We start from the raw sequence: 20,640 nt of genomic DNA, 5'->3' as shown, positions 1-20,640 counted from the left end.
CTCGCCCAAGCCCAACGCCACGCCCAACCCAGGCCACAGAAGGTCTGCCACCTTCAAGACGGCTTCCAAGGATGCTCCCCAACAGTCACACTGCACATTAGGCCCTGAGCTCAGCCCCCAGCCCCCCGGCCTATGCCCGAGAGCAAGGCAGTGACCCCAAGGGCACACAGGCCTGACCCTGGGATGGGGGAGGCCTCGGGCCACCTCTCCCCAGCCAAGGGACAAATGATCTGCCGTCTACACCTGCCTACAGTCTCCCTCCCATGATATCCCAGATCAAGGAATTCAAGCAAAGGATCCTGGACAAAACACGCCAGGGGATAAAGGTGCTGACGCCCCAGGGCCCAGCCTCGGGGCCCTCAGGGGGATCTGGAGAGCAGTTTCCAGAAGCTTTGTGGCCAGACAGACACAACAGGGGGGCCAAGACGCACGAGAGTTTCCTGTTAATTGGCCCTGCCAGGCCCATGCGGGCCGCATCCCAGGGCTTCTCTATCCAGCCTCTAATCCCTCCCCAACCAAACACACCCCTCTGAGGACAGGAAGGCAATCGAGGCTCCATTCGCGCTCCGCCCATAAGCCAAGTGCCGCTTTCTGATGCCTTTCACTGGCGCAGGCCACGGGAGGAGGCTGCTCAGGTAGTAAGAAAGACTCTGAGCTTTGGAGCTGCTTAAGCTCCGCCTGTGATGCCCAATTAGATCCCCCGAGTCAGTCAAAGCCGTGATCAGGAGTCCAAGGGGACTTTCCCAGTTCGGAAATGCCGAGATCAGAAAACGGCCAAGAGGGATTCTGCCCAAAGCCACCAAATAACCAAGGAGGGTTTAATGTATCATCTGGAGAAGAAAACTGAAAACTGTAAAAGATAATTTACCATTTTTGATCCCAGAGGCTGGGGCGCTTTTGTTTAAATGAAGGGTGCGTTGTCGAATTCTCCAAATGACCACTTTAGTAGGAAAGACATGACTTGGAACCGGAATCGGGGGAAGAGCTGGAGCTGGGAATAATCCCCCCACCGAACCCCCGAGAAGGCAGCGAGGTGCCCTTAGCCACCGAGCCCATAGCGCTCAGGGGCCCGGTGCTTTCCAACCTTGGCCCTTCAGGGGAAGTGGCTCAGGTCTCTACGCCAGAAACCATCCCCTTTCACGCTCACACCTGACCCATGGGGTTAAGAGGGAGCCTGGCACCCAACTAAAGGGAAACAAAGGTAAGCACTCCCCAACAGTCTGTATCCATCTGTAGGCCATCTTAGTAGGACGCAGGATTGCTTGGCTGCAGATCTACTACAAAGGCTGGGCTCCCCTCCCCTTTTTTCTCTTAAAAGCCAAGGTCAAAATTCCAAGAGACCTGGGGTGGGCAGGGCTGTGTGCGCCCAGAGAGGGGCCTGTGGGGTCCAGGTGGGAGCGCCACGCAGCATTTTTGCCTCTTTTATTGTTGCTTGAGTTTTTTCCTTCTCCTTTTTTCCTTTCTGATCTGATTTTTGGTGCAGTGCGATCGCAAGGCTGGATGTTGAAAACGATCTTTGCGTGGATTTTGAAAATAGAAGCTATTAAAAAAAAAAAAAAAAAAAAAAAAAAAGCCAGGGGCAGGTGGGAAGGAGAACTAAATTCTTGCTCTTTTCAAAAAATCAATTCCTATTTTATAAAAATAATGGAAAAGGGTCCCCCCCACAATGGAAAAGGCTTCTTTCCCCAGGAGGACACTGGAGACTGAAGCCTGCCACGTGCCAGCCCAGAGGTGATCCCTCTACAATTGTGGCTCCTTTGCATCTCCCAGAAACCCTGTCCCAGGTGGGCATTCTTACTCTTGCTTGACACGTGAGGAAACTGAGGCACCCAGAGGCTCAGTGGAACATCTGAGGCTGGATTTGAAGGAGGGCGCCCAGAGTTGAGAAGGGGAGGGACTGTTTGGGAGGCCCCCGCTTCTCTCCTCCCCTTGGGCGGGCGGCTGGCCGGGCCCTGGTTTCTTTCAGCACTTGGACAGAGCCCGGGCCAGCCAGGGGCTGCTGGGGAGCCTCCTCCGGACAGAGCCTTGATGCTGGTTTGCTCACAAGCTGCACTTTCCCTACACTTAAAATGGCCTCCCGAGCCTGGCAAAAATGCTGTGCTGTGCTCCCATTCAGACCCCACAGGCCCCTCGCTGGGTGCAGGCCGCTCTCCCCGTCTCGCCCGGGGTCCGGTGACCGCCGACGGTAACAGCAGCACAGGCCCTCCCTCAGGCGCTTTAAGCCTTGCTCGTGTGGCCCTCATGGTCCCGGGAGGAAGTGTCTGCGATCCCCACTTACCAGATGAGAAAACAGAGACTCCCCAAACTTCCTGGTCACTCGGCTACAAGCCCGCGCTCGGGCCCAGCGCTCCGGAGGTGGCCAGAAGGGCCCGGAGGGTCCGAGGCTAGAGCCAGAGGCAGCCTCGGATGCCAGGAGCCGGGGCCCCGGCGGGCCGGCTCACCCCTGCCCCCATGGGGGCTCCTTCCATAGCAGTACAGGGCCTGGCACACAGCAAGCGCTACGTAAAGGCGGCAACAACGAGGTCTTGAACCCAATGATAGGTTTTACACTCACCCCAAGAGACTCGACTTCATCTCAGCTTTAGTGCAAAGTGTGAATCCTGCCAGCTCTCCCTGCCCAGCTCCAGGCCTCTTGACCCCCTCCCTGCTGCCCCCCTCCCATTCATTTACCCACCCGAGGGCCTGTCCTTCAGAAGTCAGCCAAGACTGCTGCCAGAAGTTACCAAACTGTGCAGAGCACGTGTCCCCCTCCCCCCCACAGATACAGGTACTCTGACTCTGCCCAGGCTCTCCCCCTTCTTCCCCCCTCCCCTCTCTGTGGCTCTTCCACACTGGCCCTTTCAGAGGAGAGGGGCTTTCTTTCTGCCAGTGCTGGCCCCCCCACACACACAAGCCCTCCCCAGTCCCAACTAATCCCCCCCAGGCTCTCCTACTCTTGCTCCCCCCATCTTCCCCTTCAAAGTCTCCCCCAGTACCTTTAGGCTGCCCCCCATGCCTCCAGGCACCTTCCCCTTGCCACTTGGCTCACACCCCCATGGCCCATCTGGCTTTCTTTCTGAGGCAGTAGCACCAGGCTCCGCCCATGTCTTCCATGACCAGACTTGCCTGGGTTCTCCCCATCCCCATCTGACCACCCCCTCGGCTTCCTCCTGCCCCTCCCCCCCGGGAGCCCTGAGTGCACACACCCCAAAGCCCCACAACCAGCCCCATCACTCCTCAGAGGCTGCTCCCCTCTCACAAGGCGCCCTGACCCTGACCCTCCCTCCCAGAGTCTCCTTTTTTCTCCTTCACAGACCAAGCAAGGATCGAGAAAGCCGACGGGAAACATCAGAAAGCACCTCTTCTCCCCCATCACCGGCCTTGGCCAATAAGCCTCTATCGGTCATTGTCACGGGGCCGGGGTGCAAACAGAGGCAAAAGGCAGCCCTCCCTCAGAGTCCCCAGTCTAGCGGAGGGGACAGCCGGCAAACAGAGGGGGCCAGGAAGCAGGACGAGCGGGAAGCGACCGGCGGAATGAAGAGGGACCAGGAAAGCATCATGGAGACTGGAGGGAAGCTGGGGAGTCCCGGGGGGCGGAGGGGGATCAGGCTAATCCGGAGGTGCTGTGGCCAAAGCCCAGACTCCCCCCACCGTGAGGAAATGGAGCCGGGAGAAGCAATTCAGTGAGCGTCGGCTGTTCTCCAGGGTCCTCCCGAGTGTCTGGTCAGAAATGGGAAATCGAGGCATTTAGAAACTAACCCAGTCGGGCAGTTGATAAACATGTATTTGGCTCTTACTGTGTACCAGACACGTGCTCAGCACTGGGAACACAGAGAGGCAAAAGACCAACCCCTGCCCTCTCACAGTGAGGGAGATGACAAGCATGGACAATACTGGGAAAAGGTGGCAGTTAAGGGAGGGAAAATACCGGGATTAAGAACAGTTGGCTCAGGCAGCTAGGGGGCGCAGTGGAGAGAGCCCCAGCCCTGAAATCAGGAGGATCTGAGTTCAAATCTAGACTCAGACATGTAACACATCCTAGCTGTGGGACCCTGGGCAAGTCACTGAGCCCTAATTGCTGCAGGAAAAAAAAAAAAAAAAGAGTTGGTTCCTGGCAGCAAGAGATTGAAAGAGAAATCCCATGGAAACTCCCTGGGGGCCAAACGAACCCCCTGGGGGCCTGCGAGGCAAACCCAGGAACTGGGTGAATACAACCACACACAAAAAGTCAGACCAAAACAACCAGAAACATCTCAAGTGCTCACGGCCTGAGAAACTGGTCAGTGTCGCGCCAATCAAACTGCCAAGAAATTACTTATAGAGCTAAAAAAAAAACTTGAAAAATCTTCTGGAAGAAAAGGGCAAGAATATCGAGGGAATTAATGGAACCCCCCCCCCCCAAATCCAAAAGATGGCGGCCCAACAGTACCATACCTGAGACTCTAAGCAGAGTCATCACAACCGTTTAGTGCTGGCTAAGAAACGGCAGGGGGTGAGGGGGATCGGTTAGATACCCGTGGCACAAGGAGCGACGACCACCGTGAGCCAGTACTTACAAACCCCACAAGCCCAGCTGCTGTTTCACCAAAACTGCTGGGAAAGCTGCAAGAGCCTATGCCGGAAACTGGGCATCCCCTGCCCTCCACCAAAGTAAGGTCAAGTGGGACACATGATCTGGGCCTGAAGGGGGACTGGGGAGAGCAAGGGCTGGTTGGTCTCCCTGTCAGATCTTTGGAGAAGGGAGGAAGTTATGGCCAAAGACGAGCTAGAGAACACTGTGAGAGGCAAAATGGACAACCTGGACTACATTAAATTAAGGAAGGTTTGCACAAACAAACCAACAGAAACAAGATTAAAAGGGAAGCACAGAGCCGGGAAAAACCATCACGGCCAGCGTTTCTGATAAAGGTCTCTCCCACTCAAATCTGTAAGAGCACAAGTCATCCCCCAATTGAAAAAGGGTGAACGGACTTGGAGACAATTTTCAGATGACATTAAAATCATCTCCAGTCATAGGGAAAGTCCCAAGAATCAGACATCTGAGGACAAGGGAAGGCAAAGGGGAGCTGCCCACAGAAGCCCCCCAGGCACAGAGCAAGCGCCTCCTGCTGCCGGAGTCAAGGCCTTGGGGCCCACACTAGTGGAAGGCCCCTGCTCTGGACCCTCCAGCCCAGAAGGGAACTGAGAGGAAGAGCATCCTTGGAGACCGAGAGCAGAGGCAGCTGGGACAGCCGAGCCCCGGCCAGTGGCGTGGGCAGACCTGGGGAGAATGGGGCAAGTGGCGCAGAGCTGGGGAAGGGCCTGCGCTGTCCTCACTCGGAGAAGAAAGAGGTGAGAAGGGAACAGAACGGAACCCACAGAATTCTAGAACAAACAATGAGAGAGCTGGCTGGTGACCCCTGACAAAGCCCCTTGCAGCCCAAAGTGGGGAGAATGCTGCGGGTGCGCTTCCCCCACATCGGATCAAGGCACCTCATGCCATTCTGGTGGAGGAGAGGGGAGAGGCCCGTACGACAAAAGAAACACTCAGAGACCAGTCAGCTGGAAGGAGGTCTCCAGGGGTCTGTGCCTTCCCTCTCCCCCTCTTTTGATCAGTGATTCGGATCAAGGCCCATTGGGCCTGCTTATGGTCATTACCAGTGTCCAAATGCCCCGAGACTGACTGCGGGCATCAACTAGGAGGGTTGGACTGTGACCTTTAGGGGCCTCCTCAGCTCTCAAGCCTGTGGCTGTCGCCCCAGCATCCCACCTAGGACCCCTCCTGAGCCACAGACCACCAGTGGCCAAGTCTGCCATCTCTCACCGGGGGAGCTCACAAATGCAGCTCCTCTGCAGCCTCGGGCCTCCCAGGTAGCCTTTCTTTCTCTGGCCCATCTCCCCAGAACCAACGCTCCCCTTCAGGGGCCAAGGCCAGCTGCTCACACCCCACACCTGGCCTTTGCCCTAAGGAGATGGAGGGTCCCAGGGCTGCCATCCAAAGCCCTCTGCCCGTAGCTCCAACCGGGCTAGCCCACGACTCCTGGCTCCAGCTGCTCCAATTCGTGGCTTATCTGACCACCCCATCTCAGTCACAAGCTGCTGACGTTCCCCCAGTGCCTGCAGCAGATGCCGCCCCCTCCTGGAAGCCCTCTCTGACCACCTCCCTGTGGGAACTGGCAGCTGCAAGCTCACGTCTCCCCTCCTTGTGCCACAGTCATTTATCCTTCCTCCCTCAAGCACCCCCTACTCACTATGACAATGAGAGCTGACACTTCTATAGCAAAGGCTGCAGAGCCCGACGGATACGGTCTCACCCCCGTAACCCCATCTTGCTGATGACCGCCCAGAAGCCAAAGCTAGTAAATCGCTGAGGCCGGACTTGAACTCGGGACCACCGCTTCCTCTTCCCTGCTCAGGCCCGGGCCACCAGCTGCCCCTACTGTGCATCCCTGAGCATGGGTCTGTGCTCAATCCACAGAACAACAGGCTGAGGAGGTGAGCTAACGTGTAGGGCCCCGGGGCCCCCTGAAGTTCTCCCAAGGGGGCCTGCCCAAGGAGCCCCTGCAGGATGACCAGGGCCCAGGGACCTTTGCAGGAGGGAACACCCTCACCAGCCCCTGAAGGTACGGAGGACGGAACCCTAAATCCAGCCCACCGCAAGGGCGTGAGGGCCAGACTGGGAGGGAATCTGACTTTTTCCTCAGAAGCGAGAGGGAGGCGCTGGGACTGCGAGCCGGAAGCGAAACGGGCCATCCCCACGGGCTTGCTCAGCGCCCTCCCAGAGGCTTCTTGACCACTCTCCTGAGCAGGGGCGCTGACGTGGGCCGCTCACCTGTACTGCTCCTGCTCATAGAGATCCGCCACGATCCTCAGCAGGCGCGTGATGAAGCAGTCGCTGCCACCCTCCTGGTGGGCCTGGGCCGCCAGGAGGCGGCACCGCTTCTCGGTCTCCGCCAGCCGCTTCTGGAGCTTCACGTACTCCTGCCGCAGCAGGGTCAGGTGCTTCTCCAGCTTGGCCACCTCCTCTGCAAGGGAACCAGACAGCAGGGTCAGGCTCGGGGGCTGCCCCTTTTGCCGCGTTTCTCACAGGCGCACATGCAGGACTGCTCGGAGGAGCCTCCGCCCAACACCCTGGTCTAAAGCCCGGACGCCGGGCGAAGCTGCAGGTGAGATGAACCGTCACCCATCAGCTGACTCACTGCCAAGGAAGCCGGAAGCAAGACGCTGCCTCAGGCCAAGGGCGCAGGGCGCCCCTGGCCATCTCGGGACTCCAGCCTGGTCAGAATGGGGAGAGCTCCACAAACCAAACCAAAACGTAACCCGGTGTTCGTCTGGGACTCTCTGGCCACCCAAAAGCCCAACCTGGAGGCCAGGATCCACTCAACAGGCCCATGGGACAGATGCTATTTTTCCATTGCACGATGGGAAACCAGAGGTAAAGGGATGGCCCTGTCTGCAGCTGACCCAGCCCCAGGCCTGGTACCCTTCCCCTGCCTAGTCCCTTGGTCCCCCAAACACAAGCAGCAGAAGAGGGTCTGTGAAAGATGGCCCTGGGCAGGACCCCCGCTCATGTGCCCACAAGGGGAGAGAACGCTTTGGCCAGGCACAGGTGAGAAGGGGCAAGGCCTGGGTGAGAATCACGCTGAACTACCAGGGAAAACAGACTGAGTCAAGGGGATGGGGGCTGCCAGGCAAAGACCCCAAAGAAGAAGCGGCTTGCCCTCTGCAATACCTGCTCCATAATGAGCAAACTTCCTTTTATCTTAAACTTTCACCTTCCATCTTCTAGGCTCCTTCCCTGGCTATGGCTCTCCCCCACACCGTGCCCCCCGCTCCCCATCCCCAGATCACAGTGGGAAGTCTAGGTCAGATGTTCCCCAGACAATATGTCGTCGTCCTCTGATAATCCAGCAGCTGTGGCTCCTCAGTGCATTCTCTTCCTTCCCTCAGTGACCTCGGGGCCTGGCACACGCTCTCTCCTCCCCATCAGCCTACATTTTCCTAGACCCTCCACACCCCTAAATGCCAGTTACACCTACACGCCCGAGCAGCAAGATGGCAGAGACAGGAAGTCAGGCTTAGAATCACTGAGTCCCAAGTTCAAATGCAGACTAAGACACTCAGTAGCTGGTGACCCTGGAGGGCCTTTCCAGGCCTCCTTCCCCCCTGTCTCTCAGAAGCCCAGAGCCCTTCAAAGCGGACTCGGCTCCCGGGGCCGGCTCCCAAGAGAGGGCCGCACACGTGCCCTGAGTCTGCCCGGAGCTGTCCCTGGCACCTCCCCATCCAGCCTCCAGAGGAGGCAGGCTGAAGCTCCCTGCGGGACCCGCCAAAGATCACGCCGCAGTCGGGCCAAGGACAAGGAAGACACAGGCAGTCCCAGCCCTGAGGCCCTCGGCCCCCCCCCAAAGTCCTGGCCGTGAGATGCGAGAGCTCATGGTTCGGTGGGAACACACAAGTTTGAGGCACATCCTGTTCCAGACAGCCTATTGTGCACCGGTTGTTACAACCAGAGGCACGAGTGGAGGCCTTGGAGGTAGGGAAGTGGGGCACGCTCAGGGTCTTGAGGAACATGAACTTCTCCCCAGGAGGAGCTGAGGCTCTCCTAGGGAGGAGGTGGAGTGGGAAGCTGCCTCTCCTGGAGGGTTGGGATGGGGACATAAAGCTTGCCCCCCCCCCCGTCCCCCCCCCCCCCGTGCCCACTCCTCGTGCCAAGGCAATTCTGCACTTGCCTAAGGAAGCAGACTCCACTTCCCTTTCTGAGTCCAAGCTTACTTCCCTTGTGGCCACCCAAGTCCCCACAGTTTCTGACATGACCCCCACGCTTCTGTGGCCCGCCTGGGCCCGAGGAGCCTGCTGGCTTGGCTGTGGGCAGGCCCAGGAGAGGTCAGCCTTTTTCCTTCCTTCACCTCTGTACCACCCCGTGGTTGCTCACCCACTAGTCCTTGAGGGTGGGAGAAGGGAGCATGATGGTGGCAAAAGGCACAGGGCCCTGACACCCAAGGCCCTGGATTGGGATCCTCTCCGAATTGCTCTGGGGCAGCCGGGGAAAGAGTATCTCCCTGGGCCTCCACTGGCTCAGCTGCTGCCACGGAAGCCGAACCTCTGAGGCCCTTTCCAGCTCAGCTCAGGGAACACCTGGCTCGCACTGACACAGCCCCAGGTGCCAGGCCCTGGCTACGGAAGTGCTTTATCGGTGTCGCTGCAGACGATCCTCACAGGACCAGAGTAGGAATGGATTCCCCCATCCCACAGTGGAGGAAACTGGCAAAAACACGGTTAAGAGATGCGCCCACAAGGGTCTGGAGCCAGATCTGAACTCGGATTTCTCTGACTCCGGGCTCTCTAGCCCCCAATCACCAGCTATCTAGGGAAGACCCGAGTTCAAATTCTGTTACCGACACCGATCAGATCCCTCCATCTCAGAGCCACCGGGCAGTGCCGAGGACCACAGGCTGCTGGAGGGGTCCATCTGCGAGAGCCCAGCCCCAGCCCCGGCTCCAGGCCATCCACCAAACACTCGGCCCCGGTCAGAAGCCGGCAGCCGCCGACTGGGAGCTCCTGCAGAGGCCTCTTCCCTCCTTCAGTCACATTAAGGGGAAGGCGGCTAGCCTCGACCCCTCCTAGACAGGCCACAGCTCGCCTTGAAGCGCCCTGAGTCAGCTACAAGCACCAGCTTCCAAGCAGAGCCAACAACAGGAACCCCAAGAGACGGAAGGGGCTTCTAGGGCAGGAGAGCCGGAAGGGGCAAGGGCCCTGAAGGGAAGCTGGGGAGGGAGGAAAAGGCAGACGGGGAAGTTCCTTCGGACTCTCTTCTCCTAGGATCCAAACATGTCAAAAGGTGAATCAAAGAGCCCTGAGTGAGTAACGGGTGCAGACCAAGGGAGCAGCAATCTTAGTGGGGAGAAGTTACTTCAAGAGGAAGGCAGTAAGGGAGGCCTTGAAGGCAGGGAGGGAACAACTGCAGATTACAGCAAACTAAGGGAAATGAGCTGCTGGAGCTCAGCCCACCAGGGCTGGAAATACTTGAGTCATCAAAGTATCACAATTGTGCAACCACCCGGCAAACTGACCATGTCACTCGCCTCTTCAACAAGCTCCAAGGCTCCCTATGGCCTCCAGAGTCAAGCTCAAATGCTCTGTTTGGCATTCAGGGTCCTTCTCTGTCCGGTGACACGTCTCCTCCTGGACACATCCTCTTCCACCTGGTGGCCCCGGGCTCCGGCTGCTCCCAAACAAACGCCTCCATCTCCTCGTCCGCCATCCCCGCTCTCCCTCCTCCTCACTGACTACTGGCCTCTTGGCTTCCATTAAGTCCTAACTGAACTTCCACCTCGGCCAGGAAGCCTGTTCCAACTCCTCTTAGCTCGGGTTCCTCTCTCGTGTTAATTATTTCCTACTGGTCCTGCCGAAAGCTGGTTATTACGTGTCCGTTTCTCCTCGTCAGAATGCAAGCTCCTTGAGGGCAAAGACCACCTTGTGCCTCTTTTTGTGGCCCTGGTGCTTAGCGCTATCCCTGGCACACATGGTTCTAATGACACTTAGGAGAAAGGTTCAGGCTAAGTAGTGGTTAAGCGAAGAAGACTCGATGAGGAGGGGCTTGAGGTCGGCCTGAAGCTGGGCCCCACGGTGGTCACCGGACTGCAGTCTGCAGAAGCCGAGTTCGGATGTGGCCTCAGACGCCGGCCGGCCGTGGGGCGCAGACAAGTTTCCCCTGTGTGTGAGGAGCATGACGATGGCTCCGAGCGCCCCAGAAGAGCGCTCCCGGAACCCCCGCCGCCAGCCTCGAAGCGCCACGACTACGGGGAGAGGTCGGCGGCCGATGTGCCTCTGGCAAAGCGCAAAGCGCCCGCGCTCTGAGGATCGGAGCTGAGGCCAAAAGCGGCATGGGGAGAAGGAGGACAAGATCCAAGCTTCCCGGTCCGGGAACGCGTTCGGCCTGGTTTCAAAAGCCCTTTCTGCCAGGGGAGGAGGGAAAGACCTGGCCGGGAAACACTGAAGCCGCCGGCACCGCCCAGCACGGGGTCTGGAACTGGAGGAGCTCCGCCACGCGTCTGGCCCGCTCTCCTGGGCCGGATCCGGCTCCATGCCGGCCCGCACTCGCTGGGGCCCCCCGGCTGGTAAGGAAGGGCTGGGGTTGGATTTGCCTTCAGGCCTTCCCGACCCTCCGTGCCTCCATCTGGAGAGCTGCGGGCCGGTCCAGGACCCACCTTTGGGAGGGCCCGAGTCACTGAAGGGCCAGGCAGCCTTGGTCCCGGAGGTTTGTTTTGGGTGGGGGGATAGGGCAGGGAGAGACGCAGGGGAAGTGGGAGGGTCTCCCGGGCTGTGGGGGCGCTGAAGAGCACAGGCAAAGAGCAAAGGGACGGGAGGGGGGCCTTCCCTGGGGAAGCAGGCAGGGGGCTGGGCGCTCTCCTCCCGCCCTCCCTCGGGATCCGGTCAGTTTCATTTCCCCAGGAGCCGCCCAGATGGAGGAGGGGAAAGAGGGAAGGGATGGGGGACCCTCGGAAAAGAGCTCCGCTTAAACCACGGCCTCCTCGGGCTCACCGGGCGCGGACGGGCCCCCGCGTGTCGTGCTCGGGGGCCCCCAGGCCGGCACCGGTCCCTGCCGCCCTGCCCCGCACGGACCCCGGCCCGGCTCCCGCGCGCACCCGCAGGGGCGAAGGCCCGGGCCCCCGCAGCCGCTATGACGGGCCACCCCGGCGCCGCCCCCTCGGCCCCTGTCACTCACGGAGAGGCCGCGCCTGTCCGGCCCTGCCCGCGCACGCGCACACTCAGGCACGCCTGCACCTGCTCACCCGCTGTCCCGCTTGTGCCTCGGACCCGCCGCACGCGCCCCGGCCCTTCCTCACCCCCTCCCCCCACCTGCTCACCTCCACCGCCCGCCCCCCTATCCCACCGTGCCCACCTCAGCCCCTCCTCCACGCCCTGCCACGGCCACGCTCACTGTCACGCACGCCCCGCACACCTCAGCCCCGCCCCCCCCCGGCCCCCGTCTCTCTCCCGCACACACACCCAGTCCCGCACCAGCGAGGCTGGCAGTGGGGGCGGGGGCAGCGTCGCCGAGGGAACCGGGCGAGCCCTCCCCTCCCCCGCCCTCCCAGCCCCCTCCTTAAGCTCCGGACTCAATCCGGGGGCCCCAGCTGGGACGGAACCGGACCAGGGCTGCCCCGCCCCACCCTGCCCGGTGGGCGCCTTACCGTCCGCCATGTTGGCCGCGGCCCCTCCCGCGAGCATCGCGAGACTTTAAGGGAGGGCCGCGAGCGGCGCGTTCCCAAGGCGGGAGTTGTCGCGAGAGCAGCCGGGAAGAGGCGGAGCTCAAGGGAGAGGCGGAGAAACGGCTGGAGGAGCGGGGATGCTGCGCAGGCGCACTGAGCCCACCTACCCCGCCCTTCGGCGTCCGTCACGTGCTCGCGGGTGGTGGGTGGGGCGCAGGAACCGGATCCCTAGTGACGAAGTAGCTGATCTCCAGCGCGCACGCGCACGCCGCTTTTCCCGCCTCCCTCCTCGTCTAGTTCCCGCTTCCCGCCGCCCCCCTTCCCGACGCGGGTCCCGCGGCTGCCCGGGCTCCATCTTCCGCCTTCGGGCCTCTGTCCGCGCTGCCCCTCCCCCCCCCCGGCGCGCTCTCCCTCGGGCTCTCGCCGGGCGCCCCCCCTTCCCGGCCGCGGCTGCGGAAAACTTCGCAGGCTTCCCTCGCTCGTGACCTGCTGCTCCTCGTGGCGCCGCGGCGCTTTTACCAGGGCTTCGCGTGGCACCCCCGGGTGGAGAGTCGGGCCGGCCGCGCCCTCTGCTGCCCCCACCCAGCCGGCCACGCCCTCTGCGCCCCCCCCACCCTGGCCGGCCACGCCCTCTGCGCCCCCCCCACCCTGGCCGGCCGGGCCCTCTGCGGCCCCTCCCCCGGCCGGCCACGCCCTCTGCGGCCCCCACCCTGGCCGGCCACGCCCTCTGCGGCCCCACCCACCCTGGCCGGCCACGCCTCTGCGCCCCCGGCCGGCCACGCCCTCCCCCGGCGCCCCAGCGCTTTGGCCTCTGGGAGGGGGGGGGGCCATCCTTCCTCTTAATCATCCGAATGTTTGATAAGGATGAAAGATCTCCTATTTTAGAGCATCAGACTGCCTGCCCCTCCCCCCAGCGATCCGGATCCCAGATACCCGCTTATCCCGAGGCCGCCCCGCCCCCAGCCCTTGTCCGCCTCGCCCCGCCCCCGCCCAGGCTCCCCCTGGAGCGGAGCCACGTGGGCGCGCGCCCTGGAGAACTCGTTGTTTGCTGGATTCTTGGAGCCGATGGCATCGTTCTGCCCCGGGACCAAACCGCGGACCCGTTTGGTCCCAGGAAATCTCTCCCTTTCTGGCAGAACATTCCCTCAGCTCTGTCTCGCCTGTTTCTCCGAATTCCGCCCGAAGCGCGGGGCCAGACTTGAAGTTCAGAGTGGAGAAATCGGCCCTAAAAACGAACAAGTCCAAACCTGGCGGGACCGTCATGGCAAAGCGCGCTGCCTGACCCGGATCCGGAAGAGAATGGCTCCGGACCAAGGAGATGCTTGATAAAACATAAGAGGGTTTTTTTCTTTAAGCTAAAGCATGATGTTTAAAAAAACCCAGTGGGGCAGAAATGAGAACTGTGGGAGAGCTGGGGAGCACATTAACGGGCTGGAATAAGAGGAACGAATCATCATCTGGGGAAACGCTCCCTGAAAGTCGGAATGAAGCAAGGAAAAGCTCGTGACTTCCTTCAGCGACATGAAGTGTTAGAAACAAATCCTAATAAGCGAACCGCATTTAACTTATGCTTTAACATATTTAACATGTATTGGTCAACCTGCCATCTGGGGGAGGGCGGGGAAGGAGGGGACAAGTCGGAACAAAAGGTTTTGCAACTGTCAGTGCTGGAAAATTCCCCTTGCATATATCCTGTAAATAAAAAGCCTTGATTAAAAACCTAAAGACTAAAACAATTAGAAGGAAATGTAAGGTTTTTCATGGAAACAAATTTAGAAAAAAGAATTGGAAATAATTTGGCTATCTCGGTGATAGTGATGCGGGAAAGATTCCAATCTCTGATTCCCAGCCCCCCTAGCTAATGTAAATTACCCTTTGACTCACAAATCCTGGTCCCTTTGAATTCCAATAGAAGGTCCGGACCTGTCCCAGCCCCACCCGGATCTGAGCCAACTCTGGGGCTACACCCAAAGCCCCTCGAGCTAAGTCTCCGACTTAAAAGGGCCACACTGGGAACCCCTCTTGGCAGAGATTCCAAACATGCCCCCATGTGAGGCCCCTCTGTCCACTGGCCCCTCTGTCCGGTGCCCTCCTTGTCTCTACCTTCCCCTATCTCCTACTTCTGGACTCAATAATAAACCTCTTTTATTAATCTAGCTCTCGGGCTAATAAATGCTTTTATTGGGAATCCGCGCCGCTTCTAGACCTCATTTACCGCCGTATCCTTGCGCCGAATCCAAGGGGGTTGCAGGCGAGCTCTGTTTGACTCCCTGTACCCCAAACCTGCCACTAGACCTTAACTAAACCCTAATTTCATTTAGGTGCCCAAATGTAGACCTCAGCATGTGGTCTACACCTCAACATTCGGTTCCTGACCTCAACAATATAACTAAAGCAAAATCTGCATATCGTCTTCCAAGAAATCATTATATACGCCCAGCGAAGGAACTCTGGGAGAGGACTAAAAACCATTGCATTGAACTCCCAATCCCCATGTTTATGCCCACCTGCATTTTTGATTTCCTTCACAGGCTAATTGTACACTATTTCAGAGTCTGATTCTTTTTGTACAGCAGAATAACGGTTTGGTCATGTATACTTATTGTGTATCTAATTTATATTTTAATGTACTTCACATCTACTGGTCATCCTGCCATCTGGGGGAGGGGGAGGGGTAAGAGGTGAAAAATTGGAACAAGAGGTTTGGCAATTGTTAATGCTGTAAAGTTACCCATATATATAACCTGTAAATAAAAGACTATTAAATAAAAAAAAATCATTATAGAAAACCTTTTTGATCTCTTAGGGGATAAAGTAGAAATAGAAAGAATCCACTAGTCATCTGAAAGAAACCCCCAAACAGAGCCAAAAAATCTAGACCATCCTGGTCAGACACTGAAAACCACCATAAAAGAAAAAAAAAATTTAAAAAACTGAGTAGTTCAAGTCAGAATCCTATGGGATTTAGAAGCTATCATGAGGAAGCAGAACTTAGAATATTTTATTCCAAAAGGCAAAAGACCTAAATTTAGACAAGAATATCCAGTAAAACAATATAATCCAAGGGGGGGAATGGATTTGTGATTAAATGAATTATTAATATATATAATATTAATGAATAACTAGATGAAAGGAACAGAGCTGCCTGGAAATTTTAATATACAAACTCACAAATCAAGAGAAGCATAAAAATAAATAAAAGCAGGAGTGAGCAAACATAAGAAACTAAATAAAAATAGTATATATTCTAATAATGGTAGGTGATACATTTATCCTTTCAGGGCTATGTCAGAGATCTGGGAGTGAGTCTATGTTTTAGTGACCTTAAAAGAAGAATGGGAAGGGACGGAAAAGTAATACCTTTTCTGGAGAAGGGAAAAAGGAAGAGAGAATGAGAAAAATTATTGCAGATAATAGGGGTACTCAAGTAGAAGTTTATACAAATAAAGAGGAAGTGGTGGAGTGAGTAATACTTGAACCTTTACTGTCATTTGAACAGTCAAAGGAGGGAAGAATACTCAGAGTTGGGTATAGAAATACATTTCATTCAACAAAGAAACAGGGAAAAGTTTAAAGAAAGGGAGAAATGAGGGCAGGTTTATAAGCAAAACAAAGAAACAAGAGGAAACACTTAAGGAAAAAAATAAAAGATGAAGGAAAACAGACAATTAACCATCCTGACTGTGAATGGAATGGACTCAACTGTAAAACGCAAGATAGGAAAATGGATTAGAAACCAGTGTACTATGTGGTTTGCAAGAAACACAAGTGAAATAGAAAGAACTTTGAAAGGGGCTGGAGCAAAATCTATTATGCTTTCAACTCAAATAGGAAAGGCCAGGGTAAACAAAATAAGCTTAGCTAAAGCACCAACAAAAATGGACCTAATTAAAAGGACTGAGAAGTTACATTTTGCTGAAAAGTACCATAGACACAGAATTAATATCAATACCAAATGGCATAGTTAAATTGTAATGCCGGAGAAACTGAGGCAGGAGAGATTAGAGAGTTTTCAATAGTTTATTAATTGGAGAGTATAATTGACTGGACAGGACTCTCGTCTCAAATTATCCAGTCAGATAGAGATAAAGATATACTGGGACCAAGGAATCCATGTTGGTCCCAGGGCTGTCATCTCAAAGGATGAAGCAGCGAATAAGAGCGGCCTCTTCCTTTAAATAACCCTAGAGACAAAGACCCCCCAAAAAAGCGGGAAGGCTTCTGTCAGCTTGGGGGGAGACCATAACTCCTAAAAGCCCAGAGACAGGATGTCTGAATACCCAGAGATAAAGATGTCAGGGAGGTATCTTGGAATATTTTGGAGGGGTATTGTAAATTCTTGAGAACAGGGCAGGGTCAGGAGTTCTGCTCTCTTGTTTATCTTGCTAGCAATATATAACCTTAGAGTAAACGGTCCCCAGTCTTAATGGACTAGAGTGGGTTTTTACGACTAAGGGGATTTAACAGAACAGTTAAGGAAACTGAGACAAAGGAAACTAGTTCAGGGGAAACCAAGTCAGAACAGTTAAAGAGAACTGTGGCATAACAAAATGAATTACAGGAAGAAATAGATAATAAAACTATAGTGAGGAATGCGGGGAGAGGGGGTAGATTTACCTCATTCCGACCTAGATAACTCTAAAAACCCAAACGTAATTTTAGAAAAGTTAGATATACTAGACATCCGGATAAAATTTCATGAAAATGCATATCGAATTCTTGGGTTGCGGACGAAGCAGTACTTTAGAAGAAGTTTATATATTTAAAAACTTCCATTAATGAGAGAGGAGGAAAAGGGAAAGAGATAGAGACAGAGAGGAATGGGGAGGAAAGAGATGGGAATTCAGAGACCTGAGGTACTCTTAGACCAAAAGGAGAGAAGGAAATGCACGGTGATCATGCAAAAGAAACTGAGCAAAAGTGGTTAGGCAGGTGGGAGGAGAAAAGCATTGTGGGGAGATGGAGACAACCGGATGGACCTGGCTGCCAGCCTCTCCTCAGAGAGCTACACAATCTCAGCAAATTGCTTAACACACTTCACTTTCCCCCATTTGTAACATCTTTTCTAGCTCTAATCCTATAATCCTATGAAAATGAGGGGAGACTAACCAGGGGGCAGAGGATGGTCCACAGTGTTCACTATCCTGGAGAGACTAAAGTCAAGAAGGATGAGAACTGAGAAGAAAAGTCCTTTGGATTTAGCAGAAAAGCCCCCACTGGGGACTTGGGAGAGCAGGCTCAGACAAGTGATAAGGTCAGAAGCCAGATCATGACAAGAGGCTGAGAAGCGTGTGGGTGGAGATGCTCGGAGAGCAGAGTCTCCAGCAGTTTGGCTGTGAAAAGGGGACAAGATACAGAGAGAGCTTATGGCAGGGTCACATATTAGAGATGGAAGCGATCTGACCATCCGGGTAGGTGCCAGGATGGGAAGAAGGAGGAGATTAAGGAGGGAGCAATGGGAGGGCTGGGGACTCATGCGGCCCTGGCCAGAGCAAGACCTGAGACTGCAGCCGTCGGGGATTCTTCAGAGACTGGAACAAAGGAGAGGAGGACAGTGGGTGCTGCCGGGAGCACAGGCGGGCACCGTGAGGGCCTAAGCTCATGGCTGAGGCCTCTTTTCCAGAAGCAAAGTCCTTGGCTGAAGGGGGGGGGGGGGGGGGGGGGGGGGCTCTCCGGGGTTCCGGGGGATGGAGGAGAGAGGAGGAAGTTGCAGCAGAGCTCCTCGGAAAGGTCAGCTCTGCTGAGCCCCAAGCGATGGAGCCCCTTCCCCACCAATCCCTTTGCAGTCCCCCGAAAGGGCTCTTTAGGACTGCCTCGTCCGTACCGGGGCCGTGGAAGACCGTCCCGCACTTAGGGGAGCTTGCAGCAAGACGGTTCTGGGGGGTCTCCTGCACTCCTGGGGGCAGGGGCTTTTATTGTCCCTGCACGACAGCGGGCGGCGCTGGGGCTGCTGGTTTCTCTCCAAGGCAGGACTGGAGCTTGGTCTCGGCCCCGGAGCCGCCTCTTTGTGGTGCTGTTGCTACGCCTCCCAAACGCCGGGTCCCCCGAGTCCCGTCTCAGCGAAAACAGGCTCCTTAGTCCCAGCTGGCGGCTCCCCTGGGTCGGGCTCCGGGGCTGCTCTGGGCTGGGCCCTCGCATCTTTCTTGCTCGGATTTCTTGGCCTTTCCTGGGTTAGGGCTCTCTTCTCCCCGGATGGAAACGGCCTCCTGGCGGGAGGGCCGTTTCCCCCTCATTCCCGCCCCACGGACTCGGGACACGAGCCGTCCGCGAGCCGCCCGGGCCCGCAAGGACTCCCTTGGGCGCTCCGACCCTTGCCCAGCCTCCCCTCCTGGTGCTCGCTGTAAGCGCGGCTCCCACCTCGGGCGGGGGCGGCGGGGGCGGCGGGGGCAGCGGGGGCGGCGGGGGCGGCGGGGGCGGCGGCTTCCGAGCCCAGAGCTAGCGGTCCCCTCCACACTCAAAGGGAGCCAGGGTGAGCCCCGGGCAGGAAGGGACTCTGTCTCTGGCCAGACCGAGGCCGCGGCTGCGGAGCAGAGGCAGCTCAAGGAGCGGCGGAGGAGACTTTCCCCCGGGTCCGGCGCAGTCGTTTTATTTGCGCAAAACCTTTTCTATGCGATGCAATACAGAGCACGCAGCGTCCCTGGCTCTCCTTGGGCCCCGGGCCGCTTTCTCTCTGGAGCTGCCGGGCGGCGCTTCTCCCCACGTCCCGCGCCTACCCTGACGCTCGGGCGCCGGGCGCTTCCTCTCCGCTTTCCGCCCCGGCTCCCAGCAGCCGCTGCCCGAGGCCGGCTCTGCGCCCCCCGCTCAGCCAGCCCCGGCTCAGAGGCTCCCGGCGACCCCCCCCCCCCGTCTCCTCGGGGCTCCCGCCTCTGTGGCGGCCCCGGACCGCGGCCCTTTCCCCGCTCCGGGCGCGTTTCTGGGAAGGGCTTTGCCGCCGCTTGCGGGGGGACCTTCTGAGGGCGCGCTGCCTGGTGGGGACCCGACCAGCGGCTCTGGCGAGGCTGGGCTCGCCCCGCGGGCGGGCCAGGGGGAGGGGGCCCGGGCCCGACTGCGGGCCCCTCCCGCCCCGCCCCCCCCCTGGCTCCTGGTCGGCCGACTCCGACTCTGGCTCTCACCCCCCCACCTCTGCGTCTGATCTCCTGCCGGTCTCCTCCCGTCTCTTTCCTCCCCCTGTCTCTCCCCTCCTCTGTCCTTCTCCCTCCCTTCCCCCTTTGTCTTTCTCCCTCTCCCTGCTCTCTCTGTGTCTGTCTCTCACACATTCACTTCTCTCCCCCTCCCCCCCTTTCTTCTTCTCTTCCCCTCCTCCTCCCTTTCTTCTTCTCTTCCCCTCCCTTCTTCTCTCCTCCCTCCTTTCCCTCCCCTCCCCTTCTCCCCCTCCCTCCCTTCCTGCTTTTCTAGGCTCCCGGTGTTGCTCTTCCCCAGGGCGCTAATTCAGTCCCCCTTTTCCCCGAAATTGCTCGGGCACCCGACCCCGGGAAATCCCGGAACTGGCGTCCCCTCCCTCCCCTGCCCCCAGCAAAACCCATCCATTCCCGACCGCGGCCTAGGGACGCACCACCGCCAATGGGCGCACCCGGGCCCTCGGAAAGTCAGACCCAACCCACCCCTTCCACTGGCGACCCGCAAAACCCTTGTCCCCTCCTTTGCCAAACCGGCAGCCCGCTCTCTCCGGGCGGAAACCCGCGAGGCGGGGACAACGACCCCAGGGACCAAAGTGCCCCCTTTTGTTCTTTGGGGACGCGGGGCCGGTTTCCTTGTCCCGCCCCTTTCCCAGACCGGGAAACCGAGGCAAGCAGAGCTAACCGGCTCCGAGGCTGGCTTGGGGCCCCGGGCGACGCCCGCCGCTGCCCTGCAGCGTCCCTCGCGCCGCTGGAAGAAGTCAAGGCTGTGGATAATGTGGCGGAAATGCTGCAGGCAGAGAATCGCAGTGACCGCGAGGGCCCGACCCTTGCCCGCACCGTCCGGCCGGCCCAAGCGTCCAAGCGCAAGGAACAGCGAGACGGGCAACGGCCGGGCGGGCGAGGCCCGGCTCTTCCCCGCGGCCCAGCGACGGACGGCGCGCGCTGCCTCCGGAGGGGACCCGGAGAATGGATGAAGAAATGTGTACTACACCTTAACATAGACGCAGAGCCCCGAGCCGAAAACAAAGAAAAGCGACTTCCAGCAGCAAAGTTAATCAGGGCATCAGGGCGCATTTCAATTGCACTTCTGTTTGCCTGATGAAGTATCGGAATGAATAGATGCAGAGGGAATTTAACAAGTCATTTGCCGTGATGTTTTTAGTTCTAAGAATCCAGTACATTTCGCAACGATTTAATTCTAGGAAGGTTTTAGGAAGATCTAAAAAAGAATAGAACATTTGCAATGATTTACTACTTTCACTGGGTCCACTTTCATAGACAATCTTGGGGTAATTGGGTCACGAACTGTAACTATACAGAAATACATTGATTTTCTTTTCATCCTTAAAGTA

At 57.5% G+C, this 20,640-nt stretch overlaps 1 protein-coding gene across 3 annotated transcripts in view; it reads right to left on the bottom strand.

The window, feature by feature from the left end:
• Nucleotides 1-12,564, bottom strand: part of ANKFY1 (ankyrin repeat and FYVE domain containing 1) — a 44,411-nt gene extending 31,847 nt beyond the window's left edge. The window contains exons 1-2 of one of the 3 annotated variants that reach the window (XM_031957372.1): nt 12,153-12,564; nt 6,791-6,983 (exon numbers count right to left, since the gene is read on the bottom strand). In XM_031957372.1, the coding sequence (XP_031813232.1) occupies nt 6,791-6,983; nt 12,153-12,189 (230 nt within the window). In that variant the 5' untranslated portion in view covers nt 12,190-12,564. Of the gene's footprint in view, nt 1-868; nt 1,542-6,790; nt 6,984-10,028; nt 10,485-12,152 lie in introns of those variants that run through there. The other 2 variants (XM_031957373.1, XM_031957374.1) reach the window with 2 other exon arrangements.
• Nucleotides 12,565-20,640: the final 8,076 nt, after the last annotated feature.

This window comes from Sarcophilus harrisii, chromosome 3 (assembly GCF_902635505.1).
Source record: "Sarcophilus harrisii chromosome 3, mSarHar1.11, whole genome shotgun sequence".
NCBI lineage: Eukaryota > Metazoa > Chordata > Mammalia > Dasyuromorphia > Dasyuridae > Sarcophilus > Sarcophilus harrisii.
The sequence above is the reverse complement of the archived record's forward strand: the minus strand, read 5'-3'. Positions and strand labels throughout refer to the sequence as shown.